Source organism: Saccopteryx bilineata, chromosome 5 (assembly GCF_036850765.1).
Source record: "Saccopteryx bilineata isolate mSacBil1 chromosome 5, mSacBil1_pri_phased_curated, whole genome shotgun sequence".
Taxonomy (NCBI): Eukaryota; Metazoa; Chordata; class Mammalia; order Chiroptera; family Emballonuridae; genus Saccopteryx; species Saccopteryx bilineata.
Window position 1 is genome coordinate 8,451,440 of NC_089494.1, and position 22,034 is coordinate 8,473,473.

Below are 22,034 nucleotides of genomic sequence, written 5' to 3' on the forward strand. Positions count from 1 at the left end.
TCTGTATGTGGGGTCCTTTTTGGCACGTGTCCACACCACATCACCGGATCCCGCTTTTATCAGGCAGAAAGCTGTGATTTTTATTGCCCTCTGTTCACCTTTTCCCCTGTCAGTGGGTTTGGAACTCAGGTCTGGAGACTTGGGGAGAGTTAATACACAGAATTTGCGGTTCCCCTCTGACTTTCTCCTCTCTGGAATTTCCCTCTGGCTCCCCGGAAAGCCTAGTTGCCTGTCTCTGCTGGCCAGGAAGAAACTGGGCTTTCTACCACAGCTGTGACCACACCAGGAGCCTGTGATGCTCTGAGTCAGGCGACAGGATACTGGAAACATCTTGTGTTGGCTGCTTCTGAGATTTGACTTTCCTCCAGAGTTGCCCTGTCTTTGTTCACTTTCCAGGAGTGTCAGGCATTGCTCTCTGAATACTATAGTGTCCAGACTGCCTAGCTGTTTTCGTCAGGAAGATGGCTCGCTAGGAACTCAGCCTGCAGATTGAATGCAGAGTTCGCTGTCTTTGTTTGTAAGCAGCAGACCAGCTCCGCCCACTCCCAGGCCCAGCCCTGCCCCTGAAGACCCCAGAGGTTTCAGTGCCCCTGAGCACCCCCCAACCACCCACCAAGGAAGAAAGAGGCTACTGTGCGTGCATCAGAGGCACACATACCAGACTATTTACACTTTGTACTTCTGTGCTCAGGAGCACAGACAAAATTTAGAGTGAGCTAGTTTATACACAACATAACAGAGCAAATCACATGTCTAGAGAAAAGACAAGTATTATAGAATTTCAGTTTGATCAAATACTTAAATACTATCTATAATGATGAGACATACAAGTTATCACCAAAAAGCCTAAGAATTTCTTATTTCTTTCCTCCTCTTTCTCCTCCTCCTCCTTATCCTCCTCCTGCTCTTCTTCTTCTTCTTCTTCTTCTTCTTCTTCTTCTTCTTCTTCTTCTTCTTCTTCTTCAGGAGAAAGGGTTATGGTTGTGGAATCTTGTTTTTGTTTCAAGGACTTACTGACACATCAGACTCTTTCCAAGGGGTTTGGGCCACCGCCTTCCTTCTGCCTGTCTCTGGATCTCAGCTCCCTGTGTATGTCACAGAAGAAGAAAGAGCACGCAAGCGTGTACACTTGAGAGTTGAGGTCATGTGTTTAGAATCTTGGTAACATTCCTTTAATTTTGGCTTAAAGAACACCCTTGAGCATTTCTTACAAGGCAGTTCCAGTGGTGATGACCTCCCCTGGCCTTTGTGTGTTTGGGAAAGTCTATTTTCCCTTGGTTTCTGAGGCACTGCTTTGCTGCATACTATTCTTGGTTAACAGTTCTTTCATATTAATACTGAGAATATATTCAATCCCACTTTTTCTTGGCCTGAAAAGTGTCTATGGAGCAATTTGCTGATGGTCTTGTGGGGGCTCCCTTACAGGTGACAAGTCACTTTTCTCTCGCTGCTTTCAAAATTCTCTCTTCGTCTTTGAATTTTGACAATTTCATTATTAGAGTGTTGGTCTAACCCTTTTCAGGTTCAACCTAATGGGGCCTTTGGGTTGTAAGATATGAGTGTTCATTTCTCCCCAAGGATTTGGGAGTTTTCAATCATTAATGATTTAAATGAACTGTCTTTTTCTGTTTCTTTTCCCTTCTAGGAGTCCCATAATGCATATATGTTGTCCTTGATGATGTCTCCTAAGTCCTGTAGGCAGTCTTCACTCATTTTCATTCTTGCTTTTCTCTTCTCTCTGGATAACTTCAAATAATTTATCCATCTTCCAGTTCACTGCATCATTCTTCTACTTGATTGAGTCTGCTGTTGGAGCCCTCTGTTGAATTCTCCTTTAGCTCTTAGATGTCTGTTTGTCTTTCTGATAGTTTCTTTTTCTTTACTGAACTTCTAACTTTGTTCATGCACAGTTTTCTTCATTTAATTTGGTTGTCTGTCTCTGCGTTCGTATAGTTTATTCAAATTCTCTAAGAGATCATCTTGAATTTTTTCTTAGTTTATAGAGGGCCAACTGTTTAGGAGCAGTTACCAGGGTTTATTAATTTACTTAGGTGGTTTCACATTTACCCGGTTCTTCATGATTCTTGTTGCATGTCTTGGTATCAGCACATTTGAGCAAGCAGTCTCCTCTTCCTGAATTTACAGGTTCACTTTAGCAGGGAAGGACCTTCATCTGTCAGCTCAGGTTGGGGTACTGGATATAATAGCTGGTAGCATTCATGGGCTGGTGGGGCATGCTATGAAAGTCTCAGTTGGATTTGGCCACTTCTGTGGGTAGTTATATACAGTGTGTCCATAAAGTCATGGTGCACTTTTGACCGGTCACAGGAAAGCAACAAAAGACAATAGAAATATGAAATCTGCACCAAATACAAGGAAAACCCTCCCAGTTTCTGTAGGATGATGTGGCAGCATGTGCGCATGCGCAGATGATGATGTAACACTGTGTATACAGCGGAGCAGCCCATGGCCATGCCAGTCGAGATGTGGATGGTACAGAGGAAAGTTCAGTGGCTCGCTAAATTTGAATCCGTGACCAAAGTGCAATGTGAATATCGGTGTGTTTATAATGAAGCACCACCACATAGGAATAACATTACTCGGTGGGATAAGCAGATGAAGGAAACTGGCAGTTTGGTGGAGAAACCCCGTTCTAGTAGGCCATCAGTCAGTGACGAGTCTGTAGAGGCTATACGAGATAGCTACCTAAGGAGCCCTAAAAAATCTGTGCGTGAGCCCGCATTGAACTGCACTGAATAGATATGAAACTTGGAGAGTTTTCCCTTTATTTGGTACAGATTTCACATTTCTATCGTCTTTTCTTGCTTTCCTGTGACCGGTCAAAAGTGCACCATGACTTTACGGACACACTGTATATTTAGTTAAGAGGACTTATTCTGTTAAACATGAGTTTATAAATCTCCTGCCTCCTCCCATTTTCTAAAATGCTGAAAGGAGTTCCCAGGGTAACTGAGCATAAGGTCTTCAATGCACTCAGATTAAAATGCATATGGAAACAGTAGATATTTTAAAGAAATTCAGTAAAAAAATTAAAAATGGCAACGGTAGTTTCTAATGTTATTTTTAAAATTTATTGATTGATTTTTAGAGAGAGAGAGAAAAGAGAAAATTGTTTTTTTGTTCTACCTATTCATACATTTGTTGGTTGATTCTTCCTTGTGCCTTGGCCGGGGATTGAACCCATGAACTTGGCATATAGCACAATAATATAGCCAAGGAAAAAGTTGCTTTTAATTCCTGACATCCACAGGCCAGAGCTCGGCATCTTAATTTTGTTAACATGACTGGCTTCTTAGGGCTGAGCCAGAAATTTCCTGAGGCTCTTCTTCGTTACTCAAGTCTGTAGAGTCATCGCTGTCAAACTCTGCAGAAGGAAATAAAGTTCCATTAACAGTCTCAGTCTGCATCCTAGGAACCAACCCAGCAGGAAATCTTCAAAAGGACAATTGCAAAAGGGAGGCTTATGTAGGAGGAACATTCCCACTACTGGGCCCCCCTATGGCTCCTCCAACCTGTACTAACAGATCCCTTCAGGTACTATCTCCAAAGACAGGGGACAACTTTGCCATGAAAGGCACTCTTTTAGTCACCATTTCTTACACTTCTTAACCTTCCTTCATGTCTGCGCACATTTCCTCTGCTCTACTCGGCTTTTTAACCAGGGGAACCATGGAAGCCACCTTACCAAGATGTCAGAGCCTCCAGCAGCTGGCCCTCAATGATTGTGGGGAGCAGAGCACCCACCACCCGAAGATGACTTTGTCCTTTATGTGAATGAACAGTATAAACTCACACTGCGCTTGTGCCATGGACCTTTATACCAATTAGCCCAGATCACCTACTGTAAAATGTACGATGTGCATCAGCTAACATCCCAACACATTAACTTATTTTAAAGAAAAAACAAAAATGTTTGAATGATGTAGGACAGTGGTAGTCAACCTGGTCCCTACCGCCCACTAGTGGGCGTTCCAGCTTTCACGATGGGCGGTAGCGGAGCAACCAAAGTATAAATAAAAAGATAGATTTAACTATAGTAAGTTGTCTTATAAAGATTTATTCTGCCAAACTTAGTGAAAATCCGACATAGTGTACTTGGTAAGTAATTATTATTATATGCTTTAACTTGCTGTAACTCTGCCTTATAAATTTTATAAAGTTACTTCCCTACTTTATAAATCACCATTACTGTGAGCGGTTAGAAAATTTTACTACTAACAGAGATACAAAAGTGGGCGGTAGGTGTAAAAAGGTTGACTACCCCAACATTGTAGGAAAATGGCTGAGAGATTAAACGGCAGCCTTGAGACAAGTCTTTGGTGTGGACTTCGGAACACCAAGTCCTGTGGGGACAGAATGCTGCCCTGGCAAGCACCACTAGATAGGAAGCAGCTGATCCCTACAGCCATTTTCCTACATGCCTGGCGGCATTGGTTGGTCATCTTTCTCTGCACCTGAATCCACTATAGACTAATGTGACCCAGGCTCTGCTAATTTGCTTGATGAGCAAAGAGACCGATAACTACAATGAGGCTGCAGAGATCTGGGCTCTCAGTTCTAGAGGCTGGGAGCCCCCTGTGCCCATCTTTTCTCTGTGTTGTGTCTTGTGTGTGATTTTTCTTAAGTCCTGCAGCGCCTTCCTTTTGTGCACACCCACGGCTGAGCTGGTCTCGGCAGAATGAAGCTTGTGTGGCAAAGAAAGCTAGTTGTTATATCAAGAGTTTTAACTGCTCTTCAGTCTTCTCTGACTGCTGTCCCCTAGATTTGTTTACAGTGTCCACAGGATTTTCAATTAAAGGAAAAAGTAACCAGTAATCTATAACTGAACAAGTTGTAAATCTTATAGCTCCTCACATCATAGAAGAATTTGGAACATAAAGACTTGATGATAATCATTTCTGTCTCTTCACTTATAAAGGGAAGTATTTGCTACCAAATGGAGAAAGACCCACAATCTTTTAGCCCATATACAAAATCAAAGAAGTTGTGAAAATCAACATTTTTTTCATAGGTTTCCCCTCAGCCAATTGGGCAGTGAATCTGGACTTGAGTTGCCATAAGCCCACACAATATCTTTGTTTATCACACTTGTGAATTCACATAATTTGCTGTAGAAACATGAATATATTTGAGAATGGGATTCTTCCCCAGACATTGTTGGAGTCTCTTTGCAACATATACGATATAAATCATAGCATCCTTCTAAAATGATAAAATAATATTATGTTACATGTGGCTTCAGAGGTTTTGAATAAAGGGTTATGGGTGTTTGCTAGTAGTCCAGGTTGTTAGTTCTGCCTCTTCCTGTCACTATCCATGTGTGATATATAAAAGATTGTTAAAAACTTAGATACAGAAAACAAACTGGGTTGCCCAGTAGAAAGGGATTAGGGGGTTGGATATAAAAGGTGAAGGGATTGAGAAGTACAAATTGGTAGCTACAAAACTAATCATGGATGCAAAATTCAGCAAAGGGAATATAGTAATAATATTGTAATAACTGTATAGTGTCAGATAAGCTCTTGAGTAATCGGGGGATCACTTCATAAATATATGAATATCTAACCATTTTGCTTTATATCTGAAAGTAATATAATATTGAATGTCACCTGTAATTGGAAAATCAAATTCTTAATTACAAAAATAACCTTTGATACGGTCATTTTCTTTTCTATAGAATGAGGAGAACAACAGTTATCTGGCCTAAATTTTAGGTTGTTATAAACATAAAATAACATTCTTTTGGTGAAAGTATTTTCAAATATCCCTTTATAGACCAATGTCATGGTGGGGGTCATCTGTCAAAAGTTACAAATGAAATATGATGGTGATAACCAGAAGCTTTCCCTCCTGTCAATAATTAGAGAGTATGACCAGAGGTTTGAACAGGTTTGTGACAAAACTGCCCGTAGCTGCCTGTCCCACTTTCCCTGCTCCCTACGGATAGGTGGCGGGAAGGTGGACATCACTGGGTCATCCGCCACTCTGGGGGAGAATCTGTCCGAGAACGTGGAGTAAGCCGTCCAACAGAGCCATCTTGTTGAGCCTGAACTTGTTATGCTTCCTTTCTTTGCAGTTGTCAAAGTGGTCACCTGAGATCGGGGCAGGGATGGCCGCCGGGGTCGTGTGTGCGCTCAGAGGAACAGGCGCCCTGAACTCGGACTCCCGGTGTCCTGGCGCCCGGGGACCGCAGTCCTTACCCTCCCCAGCAGGGCCAGTCCTCAGTGCAGAGCCACAGGCTCCCCGGGGCTCCTCCTCTGCACTGGAGTCGGAAGACATCACACGAATTCTCTCTGCAGAAGAAGCAAATGTCCCTTGAAGGTCTCAGTGGATGACAGACAACCCAGAGGGGAAAACCCTGGGAGCTCTGAAAACCCAGGGCTAGAATGCCCCTCCCCCAGGCCTCCATAATCTGCCTTCTGTATGCAGGTGACCTGTGGGTCAGTATTTTATCCCTCCTGTCCCCTGGGCCTGGGACTAAAATATTCCACACCTGGTGGGCATCTCTGCTTTCTCTCGACCCTCTGTTTTCTTACATTGGATTCTCCTTTTTTCTTTCTTTTTTTTTCTGTCTTTATGGATTTGTTGTTTCTGTATCTGTATTTGCAATTTTTTTTAGCTCTGCCCCTCTCCCAGGGCTGTCTTGCTAGTCTGGTGTTGAAGAAGGCAGACCTCCCACATGGTTGTCTCCCAGGATGACGTCTGAAGCAGAGCTCCGCCCCCACCCTCCCATGCTCCTAGGAACGCTTACTTGAGAAAAACAAATCAAAATTCTATTGTGTGTGAGTCTTTGATTTCTTTGTGCTAGCATGTTATAGCCTAGCCTGTCTAGCACAAAAGTTAAAATCCAAGCCGGCTCAAATTAAAGCAAATTTATATTTTACTATAAAGGACATAATAAAGAATTAGAACGAATCTTTTATAGAAAACCATGAAAAGTTCTTGTTTGCTCTTACTTTTCTTCCGAACACTGAATGTAGGTGATTTTCTGGAATCCATGAGCCCTTAAAGTAAGCAGAAGTAAACCATTATTTGTTTGCAAAACTATTCCAATTTCGATGACAACTTACATGGCTGATGGGCTGGTGATGTCAATGTTTTGATCATCATTTTCCTCTTTCTTTCAACTGAACCCTCAAACTTCACTAGCTCCTAAATCTTTATCTATAAAGCTGGTATAACAGATTTACTTTATTGTCCTTTTAAGATTTCTGTAAAAACAAAATGAAGCTTTATTCACAAAAGCCCTGGGAAAAATCACAGTACAAGCCAATGATTTCACTATCATTTGAGTTTGAGAGTAGTGGGGCTGAAGCCATCTTTTTTTTCACCAGTAATTAAATAGCAGCACAAATGGTCCTATGAATACTCTCTAAGTTTGGTAGCAATGACATTATCATCAACAAATAGTGAAATACCATGCTTACTACTCTCTGCGGAATATATAGCTCAATAGTAGAGACTAAGTGTATTATCTCAACTCTTTACATTAATAGATGTGACTGTGCGTAGTTAAAAAGAGACTGTCATTTACTAGTATATTATTGCTATACTTTCAATATATCAATTGATTGGGCTCATCCAGTTACACAACAGTTTATAATGCCTTTTTGCCCTCTTTCATAGTCCAATAGGGTCAAAGAAGTTAAATGCAGAAAATGGTGTCCTTAGAAGTAATAGGCTCAATGCACGTGGAGAATGTCAGACTGAGATTCATCGGGAAGCGGAGCTCTGGGTGTAGAGCCTGGATATCTGTTGTTCAGGACAGCGGTCTTCATCTCCTTACGTGGTGGCTTCCTGGGTCTCTCCTCCCTCACTTGATTCTGCCGACTCAAGGTTATTATAACTACACACAGGAATAGGATTCTTTAGGTCTTTCTGTGTGAGACCAATGAACTAATCCAGCAGGAAATTTCCTAATAAGAAAACTTGGAAAGGTCTTGAAAACTAATGGATTTGTGACCTGCACCCAGACCACCCTGGTCTGCCTTTCTAAGTCACCTGGCTTGTAGGGAATGATCATCCATCCCAGGGCAGAGAGACAGTTTGCTGGCAAGAGTCCCCTCTGCTCTGTTTGCTGCTTACCTTCCTACACTTCTCTCTCTTCCTCCTCTTACCCCTCCTGTGGTCAACACATCCTTCATCTGCTGTTTCTTTGTGGGGAGACCTCAGAAATCTCGTGCTGATGACAGTGAGCTTCCTCTCCCCCCTGGTGCACCTTGAACTGTTTGCCAGGCTGAGGATAATCTTCTCTTGTGCCTGAGCCCCAGACCAGTGTTAGGATCACCTTTTAAGGCACCTACACTAAGACACAAGTCAGAATGTGCGCTCTCTAAAAACCGAAGCAAATTTACATTTTACTTTGATAGGTCTTGTGAAGCGATTAGAATAAACATTATTTAAAATACTGGTCAGGGTGGTGAACACACAATACAATATACAATACATAATTGTATTGTAGAATTGAACACCTGAGACCTATATAATTTTATTAACCAATGTCACCCCAATAAATTCAATAAAATATTTAAAAAATAAAATAAATTAAAACAAAATAAAATGTTGGTCTTTTGTAACATCAAGACCAGGTAACATTTTTATTTGTTCTTAGGTCTTTTTCTAATGTGCCTTCCTAAATAGGCGTGTCTCCCATATGCTCTGAGCAAGCAGGACGGGAGGACCCCTCTGCAGTCCGTGCACTGAGGAGCTGCCCATCCGATGACCACCCGGGCTGCACGCAGGATGGAGGACACAACATTTTGATACCCGTTTCGGGTTCCAGTTTACAGAGAAAATGACATAGATTCCAGGACAGTAGTCTTGTCTTTCCCCTTATCTCCATGAGACTTTGTGGAAGACCTTGAAGCACTGATGTGATTGTGTTTTCTCATCTAGATGCAAAGGTAACAAGGTCCACCTTGCTTACCCTTTGGGGTTGTTTTAACAGAAAAGTAAGGTACTATTTTCAAAGGTCCTTTGAAAAATCACTCTATATGTCATGACTTGCTGAAGACCTCTGTCACAAACAATACTTTCTGTTTCAGAACCCCCCACTGAAGTCTCTATTTCTGCTAACCCTAGAGAGTTGGATGAATTGTCTTCAGTCATGATTCAAAGCTGTGATCAGATGAGAATATGACCATCCAGTGACAGTATTTAGCTTTTTAGTCTTTTAGAAATAAACGTAGAAATCCAACACTTTATTGGTGTAGCAGGTAGTTAGTTTTAAAACAAATTCATCACTTTATGCCTGACCAGGCAGTGGCACAGTGGATAGAGCATCAAACTAGGATGCAGAGGATCCAGGTTCGAAAACCCAAGGTTGCCGGCTTGAGCATGGGGTCATAGACATGACTCCATGGTCACTGGGTCAAGCCCAGAGGTCACTGGCTTGAATCCCAAGGTTGCTGGCTTGAGCCTAAGGTCGCTGGTTTGAGCAAGGGATCACTTGTTCTGCTGTAGCCCCCGGTCAAGGCACGTATGAGAAAGCAATCAGTGAACAACTAAGGAGCCGTAACAAAGAATTGATGATTCTCATCTCTTTCCCTTCCTGTCTGTCTGTCCCTATCTGTCCCACTCTCTGACTCTCTCTCTCTCTCTGTCTCTGTCAAAAAAAAGTTCATTTTGCTAGTTTATTTCTACTATACAATCAATATAGAGAATATATATTGACTAATAGGACCCACTAATAGACCCCTTTCCAAAAACATGTATATATTTATATAATAATTATATATACAATGATTTTACCTTCCTGCATTTCCCAAGAATGCAGAGAGGGGGTTCCAGGACAAACGGGGTCCAGGGCACAGAATGACCTCAGGAGAGACATCTCAGGACACAGTGGCTCTGAATTCAGGTCCCCGCAGCCCCAGCCTTCCCTCCCCCCATTACCAGGCAGCGTACTCTGTGTGAAAATAGCTGGGGGATCGTCTCCATCACCAGATTCCGCGGAGTCCTCACTCAGGATCACTGCGCAGAGGAGAAACCCCCTTAGTGTCGGGTGGGAGGGGCAATGGGCCCGCGGACAGGAATCCCCTCAGGAGAGCGCTAGGAAGACCTGGAGCTACGTTAGCTCAGGTGACCCCGGCCTGTGCCCGATGGTGTGACCTGCAGGGAGCCCCAGGTCCCACAAAGAAGGCCGTGGAACCCGTGCCCAGAGAGCGCCCTGCCCGTCCTGCAGCGCGTGTCTTACCCCGCGCTCACCGCCCCCCCTCCAGCCTCATCTACCTCCGGTCACTCCTCCCTCCTGCCACTCCTTCTCTCATTCCCTCTCTGCTCCCTCACTTTGCTCCTGGCTCAGCCCATGACCCCCGGTCACGCCTGTCTTTCTGGCCATGGCACATGTCTGTCGGCTCTTGTTGGCTTTTAGCTCTTCGCATGAGTATCTTGGCTCTTAGGTTGTATGCCTTCACTCTGACTCCAAACCCCACACCTGACTCTCCTGCTTTAGAAATAACCCCTTGGGCATCAATACTTATATCTGCTATGTTCAACTTTTGATATTTTTCCAATTCCTGGGAAACCTCTTCTGCTAAACTCACTGTGTAAAGTGCTGGCTCCCTCCCCTCTGCCTCCATCCAAGGCCACCTGGGTCTCCTCAGTGGACACTGGGGACATGTCCCAGACCTGTGCCAGGTACCCGGGTTCACATCTCACATTCTACAGCCAGTCTTACCTATTGGGTCAGATACGTGTTTACAGGCAGCGTGGGATTATCTTTTAACTCCTGAACTTAACGATGCCTTTCCCCTCTCCATATCCACAGGTTTATATCTAAAAAGTCTTACAAAGCAGGAATTTATTTTGATTCCATCTTTGGCTACAGGTGCTCCTGGACAAAATTGTGGTAAAGGAAGAATTTCGTTTGTCTCCCCAGAGGGAGTGCGCACCCTCCCTGCCCTCAGCAAGCCCCCACCCCCTGGGGTCCCCTGCAGGGAGAGCCCCCCCTCTCCTGCTGCTCAGCTCCGCCCTTCCTCTGCGCCTCTCCTGACTCTGGGGTCTTGTTTCTATTTCCGGTTTCACTCTCAGAGGAGAGACCTGTTTCATCTGAGAGGGTCCCAGGGCCATGGTGCTCACTGGGGACACCCCACCTTCTCACTGGTGTTAGGAGCCGCCCTTTGTGCCTTCTTTGTGGTGACCGTGTGCTCTGATCAGACGATGCTCTGTCCTCTCTCTCCACCTGGCCACTCTGGCCAGTCCTTCACTCATTGTCCTTTACTCATTCTCGACATGGCTCTCACTGTGTCCCCCCCATTTTCTCTATTTATTGGCATTCATTCCCCTCTGTACCTTCCTCTATTCATACTGTTTCTCTACATTTTCATTTTCTATCGGTGCCCCCCAGGGCGCAGCAGGGTCAGGGGAAGCAAAGTGGGTGCCCGGGACCCACGAGGTGCTGAGAGTGAGCTCCTCCTCCCAGGGGTCCCGGGTCTCCCTGCCTGGCGGAGACCTGGCCCTGCTGCCCCGCCTGATTTTCCAGAGCATCCACGCTCTGTTACGTTTCCTACTCTCTCCTGTTCCATTACCTTTCCTCCATACTTTATGTGATCTGTGTTAGCCTCTTCTATATCAACATTTCTCTATATTTTCCTCATCTCAAACACTGCAGTTATCCCCAACAGTCTCCCCTGTACCTTTGCTCTGCACGCCAGCCCCTCCCCCCCCATCATCTCCCCCCCCCCCACTCACAAAGCCCAGGCACTGGGTCTTACCTGGAGGCTCAGACACTTGAGCTCCGTGTTCACTTGCTTCTTGGCTTTCATTGTTGTTGTCACTGCTTGCACCTTCCCTGGCCACACTTATCTGTCCGGTTTCACTGAGCTCCTCTGAGAGTCCATTTTCACGTGGGGCTGTACCTAAATCACATGTCAAATCATAAATATTTTATTTTCCCCTTGCATCAGCCAAGGTTCAAGGGACAAATACAAATCACTCTAATACACACACATATGTGTGTGTGTATATATATATATATATATATATATATATATATTAGTGAGAGGCAGAGAGAGATGGACAGTCAGGAACAGACAGACAGGAAGGGAGAGAGATGAGAAGCATCAATTCTTCGTTGCGGCACCTTAGTTGTTCATTGCTTCCTTTCTCATATATACCTTGACCACGGGGCTCTAGCTGAGCCAGTGACCCCTTACTCAAGCCAGCGACCTTGGGGTCATGTCTATGATCCCACTCTCAATCTGGGAACCCCAAGTTCAAGCCGGATGAGCTCGCACTCAAGCCAGCAACATCAGGGCTTCAAACCAGGGTCCTCAGCATCCGAGGCCAACACTCTATCCACTGCAGCAGCAGCACTGCCTGGGCAGGTGAACCGCTCTACTATTTTAAAGCAGAGGTCATTTAACCCAGGAGATTGGTTATAGAGTTGATGGAACAACTGAGATAGCCCAATGGAAGACGGAGGCAACCAGAGGAAAGGTCTACATGGAACTAAGGGCAGGACGAAGGTGAGTTAATGTGACAAGATGAGCAGGTAGGGAGAAGCGGGACCATGGCTGGCCTGCATGGTAGAACTGCTGCCCAGACGGCGATGGGTGAACTCCCGCTTCTCCATGCTCCCACTCTCCTTCCCTCGCCAGCGTGTCCAGGTTAGGAACCATTATCATATCCGTTTCATAGGTGATGAAACTGAGGGACACGGAGGGGAAGTCACTTCCCCAAGGGCACAGGGCAGCATTTGAAGCCAGGCCACAGGGCACCAGACCTCCTGCTCTGACACTCCCTACAGCAGAGCTCAATCCCCAGTCTCAGTGGCTGAGCTCGCACAAGTAGCCAAAGTCTCTACGCTGACTCTCTGTCCTCTGAAAAATTTAAATGATACACCATCATTTTAGGTGTTTGAGAGGATTAAATATAATATGACCTGTATCACTGTAAAGTAAGGGATATTGTAACATCAGAAAAATAAATGATAACTAAAGCCTTAAACGTATGTTATTTACATAATTTTAAGCATACAGACTACATGCACCCGTATGTCCATTGAAGCGTTAGCCCCTCAGTAGCTAGTGGATAAAAAGGCTGTGGCACATTCACACAATGGAATACTGCTCGGCCATAAAATAAAATAAAATTAAAAAAAGAATGAAATTTTACCCTTTGGGACAGCATGGGTGGACCTGGGGAGCATTATGCTAAATGAAGTGAGCCAGTCAGAGAAAGACGAACACCATAGGATTTCACTCATCCTTGGAATCTAATGAACAGAATGAATTAACAAGAAAAAAGGAGGCAGACTCATGAATAGCAGGCTGACAGATGAGAGGGTGACGGTTTGCTGTGGGGCATGGAGAGACTGAGCAAGAAAAGAAGACAGAAGGAATAAAAACTCGTGGACACGGACAGCAGTGTGGGGATGGCCGAGGGGAGGGGAGAGGGGACACTGGAGAGGGCGCAGGAGGAATAAATGGCGATGGACGGAGACTTGATTTGGGTGTTGAACACCTAATACAGCGAACAGAATGTGTGTTGTAGAATTGTGCACCTGAAGCCTGAATAATTTTGTTAACCAGTGTTATCAGAATAAATCAATAGAAAGGAAATAATACCATTTGAAAATAACAATAAATAGATACCGTGAGTAATGGATTAAGGGAGCTCAAGAGTTGTAAACAGAAATTATTACTCACTAAAGTAGCAAAGTGTTTTCTCAGAGGCCTGTCAGGTGTTAGGGGGCGGCTCCAGGCCTGCCGCCCCGAGGAGGAAGGGAAAGTGTTCGCATGGGAGGCACATGGGGTCTGTACATGGTCCTAAGTGAGGGACACAAGGGGGAGGCACCCTGACCCACCAGAGACATGGCCTTCTCACTGCGGCACTGGCCTCACGGACGTGACCTCAAAGCACCACAGACTCAAGGAAGACAGAGGCAGAAAACTGAGGTCAGGGGCACGGACAAAGCATTCAGGCCCAGGCTGTCACGTGACAGCAGGAAGCGCACATCAGAGTAGAAACAGCGTCTTCCCCAGGAAACCCACAGTACCAAGACGGTCATCTAAGTCCCTGGAGAAACCACAGAGGAAAACACTGCTGACTCTGGGCAGTCAGCCCTGAAAAGAAGCAGCCCCTCCCCCAGCACATTCCAGAAAGGGACAAGGATCACAGAACAGTCAACAGAAACAGACCAAGAGGAGATGAGGGATCCGCTGGCGAGGAGTCCTGGTTTTGAGACACGTCTTCATCCGTTCCTAGGGGAGGAAATTAGAAGTATATATTCACTGTATATACTTCAGGTATTGAAGTATGAGCTATGTTCTTCCCCCCAATTCCATTTTAATCTTTACAAAGTAGGATGAATATCCCCTCCCCGCAGCTATCAGTGAGAGCCCATCTGGACCAGGAGGACGCACCTGGCCCCGACTCTGGCCCTCAGCTGCACCTCTGGCCTCAGCGAAGCCATCTCACTGAGATCATCCACGAGCTTCTCAGAACCTGGTGATGGCTCTTCCTGTCACCTGTGACCATAGTGAGCCTGTTTCTGTCTTTAGAGCTGCGTCTGAATGATGGCCTCACCTTACTTCCTGCAAAGTGATGTCTCCTTGTCCCCACCCCTCTTCACAGCACACCCCCCTCTGCACTCCTGTTTACTGTCTTGTTGGCCTTTCCACGAGGATTAAGTGTACAGGGTTTAGATCACAGTGCCTGGTTCATCCTGCTCATTTGACCTCAGGCCAACCACATTCATGGTCTCTCTAGAGTTCAGTTTCCTTTTCTGTGAATGGGCGGAGAGTGATACTCCCCCCAAGGCAGTTGTGAGCACTAAGCCCAGAGCTGCCAGAGCAAATGCTCAATAGGTGAGCACTTAGTGGTGTGTTTGTTTTGTTGTGTCCTTCACCCCTTTCCCCGGCTTTCATTGCCCCCCTTCTTCTTCTCTCTCAAGATGCCCACATCCCCTCCTCCACATCTCACCACTTCCTCTCCTCTCTCCCTGTGTGACTGCTGATCTTGAATGTTTCTTCCCTTGAACAACATCCCCCAGGTTTAAATCAGTCTGTTCTTCATCCATCATCAAGTCTCTCCTTCTGGTTTGACCCTGTGCCCATAGTTCCCAGCCCTTCCCAGCTCACACTGATCTCCTCCTACAGGGGTCCTTCCAGATCACAACTACTTCAGGTCAGCATTGTCTTTAAATCCTGTTTCCTGATCCACTGTGTCCCTGTTCCTCTGTTTCTTGTCACAGCCAGTTTTCGGCGTTGGCCTCTGGTCAGACTCTCATATGAACACCCTTCCCTGCCTTCTCCAAGCTCCTCAGAGTTCTCCCCTGATCCCCAGGTCCACTCAGGACTCAGAACCCACCACCCTTTCTCCGTTCCTCTTAGCAGATGAGTTTCGGTTTTGATCTGTTTGCAATCACCTTGTTCAAGGCTTAGTTGGGAGTTAGGGTCCTCTTCTCTCTCTTCAGCATCATTTGCTTGGTAACACAACTGCTGGTGAATCACTGGAGAGAAGAAGAGAAAAAAATGAAAGATTTCCATTACAGCTCAGGGACATCATTGCAAATGTACATGTTTAGAAATTTCCAATCTTCTGTGAGTCTACAAGCTTCGTTAGGCAGACCTCCAGGTGGGTGTGGTACTGTAGCCATTCTATCATAAGCTTTGAGAAGCTCATAATTCGTTTTTTTTCTTAACTGCTGTATCCTCACTGCCCAGCATCGTATATGGCACGTGGCAATAACTCAATATGTACTTGTCAAAAAACTTGGCCCTGGACATCAAAAGGCAGATAAATAAGCCTGATTACCATTTTCAAAGCTTTTACCAATGCGAGTTAAATCAGGGTATTCCTTTATGTTGAACTCGTTGAACAATGCTTTCAGAACTGGAATGTCAAATGTCTTTTCAAGTTCACTGAGGACACTGTACACCAAATGCGGCAGGTGGGTCATGTTTTTACAAGATTCTTGACAAGCCTTAAAGAACATCAATGGAGAAAAATGAAGCACATCCTTCCAAATTACAGAGGTTCCCTAGAAAATGATTTTATTGTCAACATGCTACAATTTTCCTACATAGTTATTTTCTCATGCTAAGTTTTAAATTTTTATATTTACGTGGCTGCTAAGTGAAACAAGTAAGTCCTTCCTCCTCAGTAATTCCTATTGTGGAGCAATTTTAAAAACTAAAGGTGAGTTTAAAGTTAAATGCTATGAAGTCCTTAAAGAGCCTGGCTAAAAATTTTAGGAAGAGACTTAATAGGTGATGAGCTCATGATCTGTTGGCTGGGCCATGCTTGTCCCATCCTCAGTACCAGCTTAGCCGGGAAAGGCTCAAGGAAGCCAATGACAAGTCTCCCCCTTGGTGAACTTGCCCCTAGAGAAAGTCTATTTATAGGGAAAGGGAAGACTTGCATCTCTGTATCTCCACCTGTATCTCCACCTATGTCTGTAAAATTAACCTAAATTCCAAGACTCCAGAATACCAAAAGGAAAAAAAAGGAAAGTAGACTGAAAACTGTTGGAGATAGATTAGCAAGCATCTACTTCCAAATTTGTCCAACAAGAGAGTAATTCTCTGTGGGTTGGAACCTCACATCTAATTGTTAACATTGATGGTCACTGAAATGAAATGTTATATCAATTATCATTTCATTAAGTCAATTCATTAAGTTTATCCATTCATTCATTAGAATTAATTTTAATTTCCAGTTTGTGGTACATTGTATGTGTAGAATTCTTACAAGGCACTATACATCTATGGAGCCCAGCTGCTTCAGAATCAGCCTATCTCTAGCCCTAGTCACCTCATCTCCTGGGGACACCATGGAGCACAGTTCCTTCAGTTAGCAGGAGTGTCTCAGGGGTTCACTGCTTCTCTTCTTCTTTTGTTACCTTATAGGAACACTGACAGCAGTACTTGAGAATGTCCCCACACGTAGGCGACTACTCAGAATGTTGATGGTTCCCTGCCGTATAATTCCAGGATATCAAAGCTTAACTTGTTGGGAGACCATTGACCAGATTATGACATAATAAACTTCACTTACTTTATATTTTTCTTCAGTGATGAATTTTTGGTCACGAAGGCTTTCAAAGAAAGGAAATGGTTTTTTTATTGCATATGAAATTTTGAGCTTTTGACTGATGAAGTAATTGAGTGCAGTCTCAGTAATAAGCCTCTTCTGGTCTTCTGCGGACATCCTAGGGAGAAAGGACACCATGATAAAATGGTCATCGAGATTCTGAGATGCTTGTAAAGGCTGTAACTTTTATAAAGGAAGGACAGGCTGTGAAGGGCCAACATAGGTAAAATAAGTGCCTAAGTAGCAACCAGAATGAATAGAATGAAAGCAACAGATAAGCATGTAATTGAAGGAAGCATGAGGGATCAGGAAGACAAGCACAGGACTGAAAAAGTTCATTTCAGTCTGTCCTTGTCAAAGCCATTTTAAAGGTATCTTACCATATCTGCAATATTTCTAATTAAAAGTTTAAATTCATATAAAATCAAAATAAAGAAAACAGAGGAATGAAAAACATTGAATGATAAGTACCCTGTAAATCTCAGAGAGATAAAAACCAGATGCCCCCCTTCTGACCTAAAGCTACTCATGGAAATACCATCTTGCATATAAAACTGATTCAGAAATGATAAGATAAGGTTTAATAATGATCTGATGTGGTATAAAGTGTGGATTTCATAAGAATATCAATCCTTTCTTCTGGGACTTTGTGTTAATATAAACCTATTAATGCTATCATTGTATACGGTGAATATTTTTAGGGAACTGAATTTCAGATACTGCTGCTGTTTCCTGCGAAAGTAATTTTAAACCTAAGTCTGTAATTCTATTTCTTCATTGGTTATTTTATTGCTTTGAAAATTATGTTTTAATCCACATTTTGTATTTCTAAAGCTTATGAAGATTCATAAATTAAAAAAAACAGATTCATAAACTTCCTTTTCTCATACTAGAAAAGAATCATCAAACTTGCCACTACCCACCATGCATCAGAAAATAATAATGTAAAAGTGTGCTGAATTCTTCATTGAAAATAAAAAGTTTATGGTCTGACCAGGCAGTGGTGCAGTGGAAAGAGTGTCAGACTGAGATGTAAAAGACCCAGGTTCAAAACTTCGAGGTTGCCAACTTGAGTGTGGGCTCATCTGGCTTGAACGCAGGCTCACCAGCTTAAACGCAGAGTCACTGGCTTGAGCGTGGGACCATAGACATGACCCATAGGCATTGGCTTGAGGCCAAAAGTCACTGGCTTGAAGCCCAAGATTGCTGTCTCAAGGAAGGGGTCACTTGCTCTGCTGTAGCCCCCCTGTCACATATGAGAAAGCAATCAATGAACAACTAAGAAGCTGCAATGACGAATTAATGCCTCTTGTCTCTCTCCCTTCCTACCTGTCTGTCCTTATCTATGCCTTCTTCTGTCACTCTCTCTGTCTCTCTCGCTTAAAAAAAAAAAAGAACTCTTACAAACATGGTAAATATTAAATTAATCAAACTTCAACTGAAAAATGTTGGCAAAAAATGAACCAGTAAGTCATATAAAAGTCAAATCTATTATTATTATTATTATTATTATTATCATTATCATTAAGTGAGAGGTGGGGAGGCAGAGATACAGACTCCCACATGTGCCCTAACTGGGATCCACCCAGCAAGCCCCCTATGGGGCAATGCTCTGCTCATCTGGAGAGGTTGCTCCATTGCTCAGCAACGGAGCTATTTCAATGCCTGAGGTGAGGCCATGGTGCCATCCTCAGTGCTAGGGGCCATTTCCTTCAGTAACTTATGGCTGAGGAAGAGGGCAAAAGAGACAGATAGAGAGAGAGGAAAGGGGGAAGGGGAGAGGTGGGAAAGCAGATGGTTGCTTCTCTTGTGTGCCCTGATCAGGAGTCAAAACTGGGACTTCCACACACTGGGCCAATGCTCTAACACTGAGCCAACTGGCCAGGAACAGAAAGGCAATTTTAATGACCAATAAACATAAAATATATTCAACCTCCCATGTAATGAGAAGAATGCAACTTAAAGCAAGATGCAACTCTTCATCCACTCCCTTTGTAAAGCCTGGGTGTGGGGGACGGCTGTTCTCTGTGGAAGGGTGAGGGGACGGGCTCGGCCCCCTAGAAAGGCAATAGGCAGGATCGGTGAACAAGCACATACTGTAACCTCCGTGTCCCCCATCCCACCTTTTTTTTTTTTAACACAGCCAAGGGCTTATATACCTCATGGGGCAAAAATAGGTTTAAGTTCATGTATGGAAAATAGTACAATGATTAATAAATAATAATACAAAAATAAGCCTTGTGCTTCACGTACTCAAAACTGTAAGCCTGCTTTTGTCACATCTTGGTAAAAGGGAACTATTAAAAACAACATAAATCTCAGTGCATAGAAGAGAAATGGTTTAGAAACTAAGATGTAGCAGGTCTATGCAACAGCATGTATCTGATAGTAAAGGAATGAGGTCGATCTGTCTTTACTAAAGTGAAAAGATCTTTGAGGTATTTAATATTAAACTGAGTGAAAATGTAAGATACAGAAAGGCATATACAATACTATGTGCTATTAAATAACAAGAACACAGTTCTGCCTTCAGGAAATAAGCTGTCTGTGCACAGGTCCCGGGAAAGCCAGGCAAGGCCCCGCCTGCAGCACTGAGCAGCACCAGGACTGGGAGCCGCAGGGCGGGTGGGGAACAGGACTGTTTCCTCTACATGCATCCGTGTCACCTATAATTTTATGACCAAGAACATACATTACTTTTGTACTAATAATTTTAAAATTAAATATCTTAAGTAACATTATTACTAATCCCACAACTAGAGAAAAGAATAGTATTTCTAGCCCTTTCCTTGCAGAGGCCTGTGCACAGTTCAGGTACAAGATCCCAGCGCACCAGCCAGTGACGGAGAATAAGTTACTCTGAATTATAGATTTCGTAAACTACCTTCTTTGAAATGACCTAGAGGAGGCGTGAGAGAAAGGAGAGGGTTCAAGGGTTATGAGAAAATGACAAATCTCTGCCTCAAAGCCTCAGAAAAGAGGGACAGGCCCGCCCGCGGAGCAGTGGCTGGAGGACAGGAGTCGTGTGGTTGTGGCAGCTGCACTCACTCCAGCAGCTGTCCCTCCGCAGGTTAAAGCTCTGCCCCTCATTACCTACTTCCTCATTACCTACCCCTGCATTTCAGTACGGCGCACCGGCGTGTTCTTGGACAGCAGCACCGAGGTCGAGGTTGAGACCAGTGTCTAAAGACAGACAAGAAAACAGCTGCCCAGCCAGAGAGAAAGTTAAAGGGAGGGAGACAGAGACTGACCTGGTGTTGCGGTCACTGTTCCCACTTGTCATCGTCCTGCTCCGCGCTCTGCCTGGGCCTCAGCTCTCAGATGTCCCCAGCCAGGTTCTACTGTGGCTCCCCAGCCCTGAGCAGGAAGTGTGTGAACTCACCGAGACACAACCCCACCCACACGGAGGAGAGAGAAGTAAAATTCAGTTTCTATGTGCTGTCATAGGCTGTCTCCCCACTTCTACGTCTCCCCTGATGGCATGTGGCAGCAGGAATGGAGGACAAGGAGGGACAGCCAGGACCTGGAACCAGGCAAGGAGCACCTCCAGGGGGGAGCAGGGCCAGCTGCCAGGAGTCCACTCATTTGTACAAAGACACCAAAATCATCTTGGGAACCCACTGTCTTTACCTGCCCAACCTTCTAAGGGGGCGCTGACATGGGGTGAGGGGTGAACTCCACTTGGCCGCGGGCCCTTGTGGGGGAAGGAGGAGAAGACAGAAACTGCAAATCTTCAGCCAGACAATAGAGAGCAGAGAAATCATGGGTTGGCCCATGATTCGGCTCCATAGTCACATAAGCTGAATCCACATAATAAATTCTCTTACATGTATGTTTATATATTAGTGTGAACTGCTTCTTATTCTACCTCCTCCTGGATATTTTTAAAGTGCATTTTCCGTATTAATAGTTCTATAGAGCGTATGCTCGGCCATGCTAATCTGCTCTAATGAGGGCACCATGTCCAGCATAACAACTACAATTGGGGCTAATACTTGTGAAGTCTCTAGTAGTCGTGAACTACTGAGCTTTTGCAAAAACTAGACTGCAGAATCAAATGGAGATGTAATGGGCATGACAACAGCTGAGTCCGGTAGGTCTTAGCAGGTGACACTAATCTCGGTGATTCCCTCAGAATATATTGCTTTCAGTTTCCTGATTCATTGTGGGAGACTTCAGTTTTAGGATCTTCCACCAGGTTTTTCTTAAGGCAGTCGTTATATTCACAGAGTAGTTCGTAGGTTAAAGAAGAGCCCCTGCTGTGAGTGTTCTGGTTACACCCTCAGGAACAGGGGAAATGACTGTGGGTGTGTCCGTGGATGGAGTGAACCCACTGTGAGGTGGACATGGCCAGCCCTCCATACACTCTGCTCTCTCAGGGACCATGATGGCGCCTTGGGTCCCAGAGTAGACTCCAGTCAGATGGGGTCATCCACCACCTGGAGAGATCTATGCATTTCCCACACTCTGGAATAAGGTTACTTGGCTAAATGGCCACTGGCCTCTTTGGTGAAGAACTGAGGGAATCTCTGCACGGGCACATGTAGAGTCCTTTCCTAGGACACCTGCCCTCATTTCCATAGCTGGTTTTAGGTGAAGAAATAAAATAAAATAAATTAAAAAGAAGTAAGCCGCTCAAGACTGGAAACTGGGCGAGCAGTATTTACTTTTCGTTTGGGTAGCTGAAATCAGACATCGGCTCACCTGAGTTTAACCCCCTGTAATGGTGAACAGGAAGCACTACCCTGTTCGCTGCCCATCTGTCCGGCCTAGAAGAACACCATGTCCTGTTCCTTCTCCCCACAGACATCTGTGGCCCAGCTCCCTGGCCGTCATTCTACCCTTGCTGCCACGACAGAAATAACCTCGTCTTGCTCTCACAGGTCACGCTGCCATTTGCACTTGTCATTCTGGAATTTTATCATTGATTCTTACGGGGAACCCCGTTGTGTAAAACATTCCGAGGTCATTCCAGC

General features: G+C 44.5%; 1 protein-coding gene across 1 annotated transcript; it reads right to left on the reverse strand.

Annotated features, from left to right (window-relative positions):
• Positions 1 to 3,069: 3,069 nt before the first annotated feature.
• On the reverse strand, positions 3,070 to 20,421 carry LOC136337985 (nuclear autoantigen Sp-100-like). The gene is made up of 10 exons (XM_066279951.1): positions 20,310 to 20,421; positions 17,023 to 17,176; positions 15,781 to 15,949; positions 15,392 to 15,475; positions 14,163 to 14,225; positions 11,736 to 11,879; positions 9,928 to 9,993; positions 6,978 to 7,025; positions 6,114 to 6,314; positions 3,070 to 3,385 (listed from the first exon to the last, which is right to left on the reverse strand). The coding sequence occupies exons 1-10, from the start codon at positions 20,339 to 20,341 to the stop codon at positions 3,297 to 3,299; spliced, it is 1,050 nt and encodes a 349-aa protein (XP_066136048.1). The 5' UTR covers positions 20,342 to 20,421; the 3' UTR covers positions 3,070 to 3,296.
• Between the last annotated feature and the right edge of the window lie 1,613 nt (positions 20,422 to 22,034).